Source organism: Acipenser ruthenus, chromosome 8 (assembly GCF_902713425.1).
Source record: "Acipenser ruthenus chromosome 8, fAciRut3.2 maternal haplotype, whole genome shotgun sequence".
Lineage (NCBI taxonomy): Eukaryota > Metazoa > Chordata > Actinopteri > Acipenseriformes > Acipenseridae > Acipenser > Acipenser ruthenus.
In genome coordinates this window covers 6,940,981-6,953,269 of record NC_081196.1, presented here as the reverse complement: position 1 = coordinate 6,953,269, position 12,289 = coordinate 6,940,981, and the positions used below count along the sequence as shown (strand labels likewise).

The following is a 12,289-nucleotide window of genomic DNA, read 5'->3' as shown; positions in this document are numbered from 1 at the left end:
CATCCTGCTTTCCCAGTCCCTGTCTACAAAGCTACAGAGCATTTAATGATTACGGTTTTATATGAAACTTTAAATCTTAGTTTCCTCATGCCTCCACTTGTCTGCAGCCATACTTCCTATTGGGGAAAATTGAAAGTGAAATCAGGTGATTAGAAAAGGCAATGTCATTGGCTGAACACACACAGGCACGTAGAACAATTGTCAACTGAATTGCTGAAAATAGAGCAACGGTCTATTCTAGCAACTTGATTGCCACTCAAAGTCGAGTTGTCAGTTAGCACCACACGGTCAATATTATTGTCAATTTGATTTGCCAAGAAGAAATAGCTTACATTTTCTCCTGTATCTCCAGCTGTAGGGGTACGTTTTTCTTGTTGCCCACTGCCCCCTGCTTCTCCTGGATGGATTTCATTAATTTGCTGTGAATGCTTTTTTGTTTTTGTATTTTTATTAAAAAACGTTCACAGCAGCACTGCCTGACCTATTTTTCTTACAATCAGAACATTATTCTAAAAAGAAAAAAATATATATTTTTAACTGCATATTCAGATTACTAAACAAGCATACTTAAATACATTTAACAACAATTATTTAGCTATGGTATTGATATAAATACTTTAAATAATTAGATTTACATTAAACATAGTAAAAATATAGTAATCATAGACATGATATTCATCATTTTATTATCAAAAGACATATAATGCAGACAAGCATAGAAAAACAAGACAAGGTACCAGATAAGAACATTATTATTTGTTTATTTAGCAGATTCAGAAGTTTAATCAGTTATGTCGCTTTCACAAGATGTACACTGAAACGTTATAAATGTGTACACAGTATTAAGTAATCCTACAGATGTCAGGACTGCCCAGTCCCTGACCACATTCCGGCGCCTCCTTAAGACTCACCTCTTCAAACAGCACCTGTAGAACTCCTCTGTTGTATCCTGGGACACTATCACCCTTCATTTAAATATGCTTTATTTTGCTCTTATCTGCCCCCTATTTTACTGCATTTAATCCTGTACCTCAGAATATTGTAATCTCCCAAGTGTTTAATCTGTAGTATTTTGTACTTAATCATATCCTGATGTAACTATCACTACTTAATCATATCCTGATGTAACTTTCACTATTATCTGCTGTATTATTGAATTGTGGTTTGTCACACTTGAGAATTATTGTATTTCTTGTTCTTATTGTATGACTTATATTGTAACACTTGAATGTATTTGTATTTGCTTGCGATTGTAAGTCGCCCTGGATAAGGGCGTCTGCTAAGAAATAAATAATAATAATAATAATAATAATAATATGAAAATATCTTCATTTTTATGAAGTCACAGTACAGCTACTTCCTGTGCAGCTTCTGTGATCAGCTGGAAATCCTACACAACGCAAATTAAAACGCAATACATCCGTAAACCTCTCCCTTATCAGTGTTGTTTAAATATATATAAAAAAGCTTTTTTCTTAGTTGGCCATTGATCTTTGAACTATATGTAGATTTAATGGCCTTATTTTTTTTATCGCAAAATACACCTTTTAAAAATCCATATTTATTTAATATGTCTCTGTAATAAGGTGTCTTATTAATGACAATGGGAAAAAAAATTGAAATGTGTTACAAGATAAATGATCTCAGGATCTAGACATAACAAATTCAGATTTTTTATTTTTTTCCCTGTCCTCAATGAGCCACCGTACTGTACAGCTGGACAGGCTTCTACTTTTCGGGAATTCTTCGCACGAACACTCCTCCTGCAGTCCTGGGCTTCTTGTTTTTAACAGTTTTTTTTGGGGTGCTTGATTCCTGCTTGTTTTCTTCCTGTGGGGGGAGAAGAAGAAACATTATTTAGTAACAACTGTCACAAGTAACAAGTCGCCCTGGATAAGAGCGTCTGCTAAGAAATTATTAATAATAATAATAATAATAATAATAATAATAATAATAATAAAGTGAAAATTCTGTACTAACTTTCAAAGTTTGTATGAGGAATTTCAAGAAAGATAACTTGTAAGCACTGTGTTTTTCTCTGGTCCATAGGCAGATTTTTTTGCTGCGTATACATAGGGCCATGGTAGATTTTACATAAACTGAGATCGCCTGCAATTCAGTCCTCGACCTCCAGATGTCTGTTCTGAAAGTAGTGATGTACCCTGTCCTGTGTTTTCCTTTGCATAGAACAATGCCACCTGATGGCAAAGTACTGTCATTGCTAATTCTTGCTTTGATCCGGATTTTTGTTTATTTTTGTTACTGCTGATTTCATAGGCACCGTTCAAGATCAGTTAATCCTTTTTAACACAGTGAAAGCTCACCTCTGCCGTCTGCAGTTTTTGCAGACACTTGTTGAGATGTCCGATCTCTGCTCGGTAGTCGTCCAGCTGACATTCCAGCTTCTCTCTGCGTAATCTCTCGTATTCCAGCTGAGCCTGCATTTCCTGAACTTTTCTTCAAATACAAGGGCCACAGAGTCATTAATAAATAAATAAATAAATAAATAAATAAATAAAGAAAGGCCTAAAAGCAGATTTATGAAGGGGTCTGTTATGCAGTCTTGAAAATGTGTGTGCTAACTTTTAAAAGAAAATTTCAATAATTTACTGGAAGAGAGTAGAAAAATGTTGCAGAAGCCTGTACATCCACGATGGGACAGCAGAACAAGGACAAAATGCATACATTTCAAAACTATAGCAGGCTTCTTTTCTGGCTTTGGTCAGTGGAAACTGGAAACAGACGTTCTACTGAATAGAGGGACACAGTCAGTGTTGAAATGCGAAATGACTGTACAGTGTGTGCAAAGAGAAGAAAAGAAACAGCGCAAGCATTCATTTAGCCGTGCCCAGCATATTAAAAACCAAGCTCACAAACAGTGGGATCCTGAGGAAAGAAAGCTGGATGGGGAATTCGTGTTGCTTTGCCAAAAGTAGTAAAGCACAGGATACTGAATTAAAAAAACAAATACAAACACAATTCTGAACGGAGCGACTTCAGGGTTATCCACAGACTATTGTAAGACCTTAAAGAGTAAGTAGCGGGGTTCTGAAAAATATAGCGTTACACGTCCCCACGTGTTGCTACAACTGTTTAAATAACGTACCTGTAATTTTTATTTTCATTGTTACATCCTGACAACGTTTTACACATAACTTTAAAGTTTGTTTCAAAGCTCTTTTCAAAATGTCTGCTCTTGTGCACTGATAGTGTAAGGATTATTGTCCACATTGTCAAGCAGGTAACAGCAGTAACGATCTATGATGTGATACGAAACTGAGAAGCTAGAGCATTTGTTAGGGTTTTTTGAGGACAGATCTCAAACTCCAGTGCACTAGAGAGGACATTTTGAAAAGAGCTTTGAAACAGACTTTTAAGTTATAAGTGTAAAACATTTTCAGGATATAACAATAAAAAGAAGAATTACAGGTACGTTTTTTAAACAGTTGTAGCAACACGTGGGGATGTTTGGTTCATACATTTCATAATTTTGATAGATTGAGATCCTTGAACACCTTAACTTCTAGTACCACACTATTTGTCAAAGAATTGTACGACTTTCTTAAGACTGAGTCCTCATTTTTAAGACATGGAGTTCAAATGAAGACTCGGATCCAGGTGATGTAACCCAGGTCTGCCATGTGCATTACCTTTCTGCTTCTTTGACTTCTTTTAGCTTCCTTCTGTCTTCTTCAAGTATTCCTCCCAGTTGCCTGTAGTTACTTTTTGCTATCTCTAACATCTGTTCAAGTTCTTCGATTTTTTTGTACGCCCTCACTTAACATAAAAAACGAGAAGAACAAAGAAGTTGCACACCACTATAGCAGCAACATTATAACTATTATTACATATAGTTTTGATAACTATTAAGCACTGTAAGTCTGTTGTTACTTTATTAAAAGTCTACAAATCAATAAAAGTATTTCAAAATCAGACTGTTTAAAATGTGCACATGGAAATTCTACTGTCTGTGCAGTTTATGCATACATCATGAGATTAAACAGTCTGGCTAAAAACGGGATCAAGCTTCTCAAAGGTGAAAGGGAATTAAAAAACAAAACAACGAACAGCATTTTCAGTTTCAATGAATCTATTTAAAAGGATTGTTATGTTACAGAAACTGAGAACTCGCAAATTACATTTGCTGTATGAATAAATATGGCATTTTAACTTCAAAACGAAGTAGACTTACTTCTTCCTTCCTTTTTGTGAGCTGCGCTCAGGTTCAAGTTGTCCTGGCTGTCTGTACTTCCTTCCACACCATGCCTGTCGAAATAGGCTGGATCATCCTTGTCAAGTTCCTCATTGGAGTCTTCATCCTGACCCCCTCCACCCAGCAGCTTCACCGCTGCCAGCTGAGCAAACCTGCAGCACCACACATTAGGACAAAATTAGAATGGGATGGGACTGCCTTGCAAGATTGTTGCTGCAATTTCAAGATTCATCCACCTGGTGGGGCTATGTGGCAAGTTACAACCCAATCAAAGGAAACTGCGCTTACTCAATTTGGCCACCTGATTGTTTTGTGTTCTAAGTTAAAACCACAATAAAATAACAAACTTTATTTACACAATTTCTAAAATGGTCCTATGCTGTGCTATGTGAAAATCCCTGTTAAATGTAAAAGTAAATTATAAAAAAAAAAAAAAAAAAATCATCATGTTAAGTAATTAAAACATAATATTCTGGTCACCTGTTGGCAAAACAGAATCTGATTTTATCTGTTTTTTTTTGTTTTTCATTTTAAAAATCACATAAAAAAAACATGTATCACAGATGTTTCTAATTTTGTATATTTCTATATTCACATTAGTGAGCACAGCAAAAGTACCTGGTTTTAGTGGAGTATGAAAATAGAATATAGTACCAACAGTAATATCAAGCCTTTACCTCTTTGCAGTATCCTTTGGGGTCTCTCCAGCATCATTTGTGATATTATAATCAGCACCCATCTCAATAAGCCACTGCAAGCAGTTTAGATGACCCTGTCCAGCAGCTGTTAAGCACAACAAAAAAATGGAATTGTATCTCAAATCCTGAAGAAAACCCAGTATGTAATAATTTTTACATTAATTGTATTTAGGTGGGTATTGGCTATTCCATTGTATAAAACACCTTAACATTATTTATTTAGCCAGAACTCATAAATAACTCAATAATTAGTCAACAATGTCTAGATTCTTACTACTGTTAGGGGCTTCTGTAAGGATAGGCGTAGTGCAAACAACTGCGGCCATAAAATCCAAACTGCCCATTGGCCAGGCAATTATTTTGTAATGCGGCGCATGTAAGCTTAAAAGCAATGCAAATTACTCAACATGTACAAATAATGAGCTGCAATCATGATAATGAGGGTCACAGTGAGCGCTGCCTAAGCATCGGGTTATTTAGCGGCCGCAGCCCAGAGGTGAGGTGAGTTAGGAGTACAGAGAGCAGTAGGCGCTGTATGAGATTTGTGGAGCACAAAAAAATCAAACCAAACAAAAAAATATGTCGAAGGGCAGCAAAGTCCTCTTGGCGCACAGAAAAGAAAAGAAAAGTTTTCTGAGGAGGCGCTGAGAGTCCTTATGGCTGAGGTCACTCAGCATGAAATTGAGTTGTTTGGAAAACCAGTTCTGTACATATAATCTCCTCCACGATATCCCTGTGAGGGAGGTTAAGCATTCCTCATTGGGGATAACTTCAAGAATCTGTGTGCACAACATAACCTGAGACCTTTATGCATCGGAGTAGAGCCCTTGTCGTCCCGCTCATTCATGTTTATTACTCCACACTCCACCAGCTTCCTCAGGGTATCCAGGTCCCCTCTGAAAGCAGCTACATGGGCTGGGAATGCCAAGTCTAAAAGAAAGCCCCAAACATTGGGAGCACTATTATCTGCATTTCAATAGATAACTCACATTTTATATACAGTGTACGCATGCCTGTTTAAAACGAATTACAAAGTTGATCTGCAGAACAGTTAACACACCTGTATGTAGAGTTTAAAATAGGCATCTACCTTGTATGCAAGCTTGTGTAATGGCAAGAATTTTAGAATCTACTGAAATTACACTAAACTTTGTGTTAACGCTGCTTATACATTTTCTTCAGATTCTTGTGAAATGTGTCTAGTGTTCTAAGCATTTAACATTTATCCATAAATAAATGAACAGCAGCAAGCTTGACAATATTAGACATACTTTCTTGTTCTTGGGGGTGGTCCCTCTCATATTCCACAGCTTCTATGTACTGGACGACTGACTCCTTGTAGAATCTCTGTGCCAGGTCTTTGGGCGTTTCTCCTTGATCATTCCTGGCTCCCAGCATATGGGTTACACTTAACCCCTGAGACACCAGGAATTTAAAACAGTGCAGGTGTCCTTCATTTGCTGCTAAGTGAGCTACAATATAAATAAAGACAAGTTGCAAAGCTGTACAATATGTAAGTGCCAGTTAAATTTATTTTACTATATTGCTTTCCTCTTTGCAACGTGTGAAAAAAGAGTAAACAGATACATACTATAAATGTATTTACATCAATAGAGTTTGGATATCACTATATACAATTCCCTATTGTTATTGCAAATATTAATATGTTGTCACATGTCAAGAAGGTGGACAACCAGAGATAATAAAGGCTATATTCCCCTAACACACAAGATAACTTGTTTAACGTATCTGTTTGAAGCCTTTCTGTTTATAGAAACTTGAAGAACTTCCTTCATGTTCCCCTATAAAGCTACTGCACTTCCTTTCTTTAGTAGACTGAGCTTGTGTTTGATAAAAATTAAGAAACAGCAAATACTTAAGTAAACAGGCTTTTCCTCACACTGTTATTTAAAACATTTTGATGCACATGGCACCCTGACATCTATTCTGTGATTCAAGTCAGTTTAAGTTACTGTAAGTAAGTCAGAGAAGTGATAGTAGGTGCTCAGTTGGCACATGCTCTGAGCATTCTGAAGTACAGACTGTGCTGCACACCTCCAAATGAATTAGAGGAAGCTGTGTGGTGGCCCTACACCCTCTAAACAGTGTTGGCAGGTATTTCCATTTTCTGAACAGCTTTATACGTTACCTGGTGATCATCTGAGCCAAGGCAAAGAGAGTAATATCGTTTCAAATTAGTTATATGTGATACATATTGGGTTAAGTGCTCTAGAGACCTGACTTCAGTTTTGGGATCAACAACATCTGATTTCAATGCAAGGGTTCGATCCCAGTGTGCATTTACCTGGTGTGTTGCCATTGTTATCAACATCATCCACATTGGCTCCCCACTTCAGAAGAAACTGTAAACAGCCCAATCTGCCATGGAAAGATGCATAGTGCACTGGTCTCCAATTATTCTTATCAGGAGTGTTGGAATCCTACACAGAGATCACATATTAAAATACCAGAACAGAATATGTAAGGAAAGTCTCTTTGAAAAGATGACCATGATAAACACTGCGTGGACAGTAATTCTGAAGTTTACAGCGCTCTTCTCATGCTAAGCATAGTTAACAATGCTGGACCATACCTATCTGTCATTTATATTGCTTGCCTGTGTATTACCATTGTTTCACTATGATTTGATTATACTTTAGTATGCTTTTACTATGATATACCACAATCTCTTACCACTCCACTGCGCAGGACTGTCTGCAGTGTATAAGAGTGTCCGTGTGCTGAAGCCAGGTGTGCAGGGGTGCAGCCTCGGTCATCTTTAGCAGTTAGGTTGGCACCATTTACAACCAAAGCCTGAAGAAAAGAATGAAACATGCAATCTTTTTTTCAGTCAATATGATCATAATATGATAAAGTTTAGGCATTCATGATTTAAAGGGTAGTATGAAATTCAGAGAACATAAAGGAAACTGTGGACCACCATCACATAGCGCTTTACAGAGGTAGGCTGTAAACTGTGCATTATATGCAGAGTCCCTTACAATAGGACATTGATTTAATGTTTCATCCGCAGGATGGAGCACAAGGAGGTTAAGTGACTTGCTCAGGGTCACACAGTGAGTCAGTCAGTGGCAGAGGTGGGATTTGAACCAGTGACCTTCTGGTTACAAGTCCTGGACTTTAACCACTGGACCTCACTGCCTCCTTATGTTCCAATTCAAAGTTTAAAGGGAAAAAATTGTACTATAAAAAAGCACTATAACAAAAACTGTTTCAATTGTGTAAACTGCGCAACATACTGGATTAAGAAAAATGTGCTTTTAAAAAACACTGGATGTGATGAAAGAACAACGTACTGGTACAACAACTCCCTCACCTGCATACAAGCATCCTGCCCTCTGATTGCAGCTAAATGAGCCGCTGTCCATCCTCTGGGAGTCGCATCACTTGTATCAGCGCCATGCCACAGCAGCCAGTGCAGACACTGAATAGAGGCACAACAGGCAAATGTATCATTACATGCAGGAGATATAGGTGAAGTGGGGGTCACAAACTCTAAGTAGTTTGTATCCTGTATTGTATACAGAGCCTTACTGTTACTCTTCCTATCATGGTAGGATCTGACTACAAAACAAAAAGGGTGTCGCACCTCCAGGCTCCCCGTGTGTGCTGCCCATTGTAAAGGGGTGAATTTGTGCTCTCGGTCCACTTCGTTGATACTGGCTCCATTTTTCACCATATACGCCAGCTCTTCCACGTCTCCTGTTTTCACAGCTTCATGGATAGTGGCAAAACATTTTTTCTTTCTTACTGTAAAATGAAGTAAGTCACGAAGAGCAAACTTCTGAGTGAATATTATATACATCATTGTATTATACACCCCACGTTACACAAACGCATAGCCCTACCGCATATGTCAGATTATAACTATGTAACCAAATGGCGTTCAATAAAATAGTTACCATGCTTAGGACACGCAGTTGCAAATATGTGATTTGATTGTCATTTAATTGTTTAAATAAATAAATAGAATTGTACACGGGCGTACGGTAACTTAAGTATAACATGGATACACACGTACATGGAAAACAAAATGAAAATATTGTGGACTTTACCTGCAGATGAAATCGAGACTGTGGGCATTTTCAAATATGAATTAACAACAGCAGTTTAGCTAGCACGATAGTCAAAATGAGCGTTTTCCCAAAGTATCTCTTTGTTGCTAAGGAACTGTTGTTTGTGGTTACCGGATGAACTTCCTGTAGTCCTTGACTGTATGTACTTTCTTCTTGAGAAACAGAGACAACTGTGGAGAGTCGCTCTGTGAATTCCCATACGGTACAGAGAAGAATAGTTCCGTTGCGTTCCACTTCCACTTTAAGGAAGGCAGCACAAACTCCTTCCACTTCCAAGCACTGAAACCAATTCCTGACAGTGCACTTAAACCATCTTTGCACTCCTACATGGCATCCCTCTCCTCCAAAACTGGCATTAATATCCAGAAGGCACTGAAAAAACAAACAAACACTAGGCTCTGTCCTCAGCTGGAGAGAACATATTAAATATCAAAACAAACACCACCTCTACGGTTCTCTCAACAGAAAATACATCCTGTCAGAGTATCTCATTATCACAAATAACCAAAAAAAAAAAACAAACAAACACATAACCAAATACAATGTTAGTGACCACAAATTGACTATCAATATGGGCAGGCACAGAGCACAGTGAAGACCCAGAGAGGATCGACTGTGTACCCAGTGCCACAGTGGAGAGCTTGAGACTGAGACCCTCTTCATCCACTTCATCCTCCACTGTGAGTGATTCTGCTCCAGCTTCAAGAGGAGAAACTGCAGGTCTTTCTGGGGAGAATAGAGAGGGGGCACTAGGCTGTAGCAGCCTGCCACAGGGACACAGACACAGTAGATGAGCTTGACACACAAATATTATTGCGTTTATTTCATGTCTGTTCTTTTGTGGTCTCTAACGCACTGTATCTTTGGCAATACTAGTCATGCCAATACAGTATTTAAACCTGAACCTGAACTTTTATTTATTACTGGAGTCTACAGGCAAAACATTTAACTTTGAGCAGATGTCCAATCATCTTAGTATTATTTTGATCCCCGTTCACCACTGCAACCCCCCGGTGACTCGGGAGGCTGAAACACGCGTCCTCCGAAATGTGTTCCTGCCAATCCGTCATTTTTCGCACTGCGGATACACAGTGAAGCCACCAGACCTATAGTGCCAGCGGACAACACAGATCTGAATGGCTCTACTGCAGACCCGCAGGCGCCCTATCAGCCACAGGGGTTGCTGGTGCGCGTAGGAACCCTGGATTGCCCGCCGACCTAATCCCTCCCTATTGGGGTAGCAGTTAATGAAAGCAGCAGTTTTGCAATCTCATTTGTGATACACAATCATCTGCCGGTCCGGGACATGCTGTCTGCGGGCAGTGTATCAATGTTGTAGGGTCACATTGAGGCAGATCCGGAGCTGAAGACTGAGGCCTGTTTTCAGAGACCTCACTCACATTAATATGAGTGCATTTGGAGTGTTCAAGGCTGACTCAAATTGCACTCACTGAGTGAAGGCTGCATTTGTATTTCAATGACACCACTCAAGCTTGATTTAGTGGAGTGTGTGCCATTGGATTACAGGGAAATTGTGCAGAAAAAAAGTAAGGGATATACATTGAAGGAAAAACTGTTATGTATGTTATTTTATTTATAAATAAAGCTGCGGTTAAGGCACTCAAGACTAAGGTGATACCTGCCATCCATATATTGGTTAGCCAGGGAAGGACAAACATGGCACAAAAATCCTGTTTCAGTCCGTATTTTTATTTCAACTGGTCCCTAATAATTCAGTGTCAGTCTCCATTACATTTCACTTCAGTGTCTGTTGTAATTATTATAGCCAGGCAGGCCGTATCCTAGCAACCTGAGAAGCTACTGTCAGCTCTGCAGAACTCTCGAGTAAGAATAATATGTGCACCTACAGATTTTTATGGAGGTGAATCTACTCCTACCCCTAAATGCAGGACTGCAGCTAAAAATGTATAAATTACCAACAAGCTTTGAGACAGAAGTCGTTTATAATGCCACAATGTACTAAAAGTTATTGCAAGTTATCTGGGAACACAGAAAACAGATCAGCAAAGTCCAGCATGTTTTACAGGTATTCTTAAAACCTTTATGGATGTGATACTGGCTCTTTAAGAACATAGCCTGCCATTGTCCCTTCGTAGCGGTTCTTTGACCATGGCTTTTACGTACAGAAAACAGCTACCAAAAGTAAACATAAAATGTTTCAACAAAATTGTTGTTTTCAGTTCTTTAACATATACAACTGCTTCATTTACCAAATCTTACCATTTCATTTAAGATTTTTGACCATTCTATTTTGTTAAAGTTTTTTTTTTAATATCCTTCCAGATTTTTTGACTCTGTTAAAATCTGAAATGTTTTATTCAGTCTTTCATATTTTGCTCTCAATCTCTTAATTTCAAAGTGATCATCTTAGTTTAATACCGGTATACAGTATGGTTTAGGATTCACGGATTTACCACAGGAATTGCCCGATTTACAGTACATCCAATCTTTTGCTGCCCAGTTGAGAATGGGAAGATATCCTAGGCAGTAAAAGGGCTAATAGATTATCCAAAGTTACCATATACTGAAACATGTAGCAACTGTTTTTACACTGTTCCAAACAACAAAGGGATATTCAGAGATTTCTGCTGTATTACATAGCACTGAAGACAATCCTTAATGTCTCAACATTCATGCAAGGCATATGTACAATGGGGACCCCATTTCCCAGAACAGACTAACGTCAGATATCTGAGTATTACCACTATCATCACGTTCGACACCTGTTCTGATTTTGAAGAGTTTACACATCAATACAAAATTTAGAAAGAACACTTTATACACAAGTATGCATATCCCTTATTTGTTTGAACCTTCAATTATTTTTTTAATAACCTCTGCTTAGGTAAAATATGAATAATGAGACTCAGACAGACAGTTCAATAAATGATTTTATTGTTTTCTAATTGCAACATTGACAGCAGGTTAAACTGTTAATGTAAAGATTTCAAAAGGATTTTTTTTTGTTTTGTTTTTAATTACACCTTATTTTAGTTTAAAACACCACAAAAAGACAAGACATTTTAATATCAGTTTTATTGAAGATTCATCATTGTCAAAATGAGTGGCGTATATATATTTTTTAAATCAAATCTCAGCAAACAAGACCTGAAAAACCAAATTACCAATTTAGAATTATGCAAAAATGAACCACAAATACTTGAGACATTTCGTTCTACTCAAATAACACTGTCTCTACATTAGGTAAATGACTATGTACACTACAAAGGAAATAAACAGACCACTGTTTAGGATGCCAC

The 12,289-nt window shown here is 37.9% G+C and overlaps 1 protein-coding gene across 1 annotated transcript; it reads right to left on the bottom strand.

The window, feature by feature from the left end:
- Window positions 1-1,329: 1,329 nt before the first annotated feature.
- LOC117406020 (ankyrin repeat domain-containing protein 42-like) lies at window positions 1,330-9,204 on the bottom strand. Its single transcript, XM_034009665.3, has 12 exons — window positions 8,988-9,204; window positions 8,522-8,682; window positions 8,249-8,356; window positions 7,606-7,725; window positions 7,217-7,352; window positions 6,183-6,383; window positions 5,716-5,841; window positions 4,891-4,996; window positions 4,193-4,365; window positions 3,651-3,777; window positions 2,325-2,457; window positions 1,330-1,830 (listed from the first exon to the last, which is right to left on the bottom strand). Exons 1-12 carry the CDS (start codon window positions 9,013-9,015, stop codon window positions 1,729-1,731), a joined length of 1,521 nt encoding a protein of 506 aa, XP_033865556.2. The 5' UTR covers window positions 9,016-9,204; the 3' UTR covers window positions 1,330-1,728.
- Window positions 9,205-12,289: the final 3,085 nt, after the last annotated feature.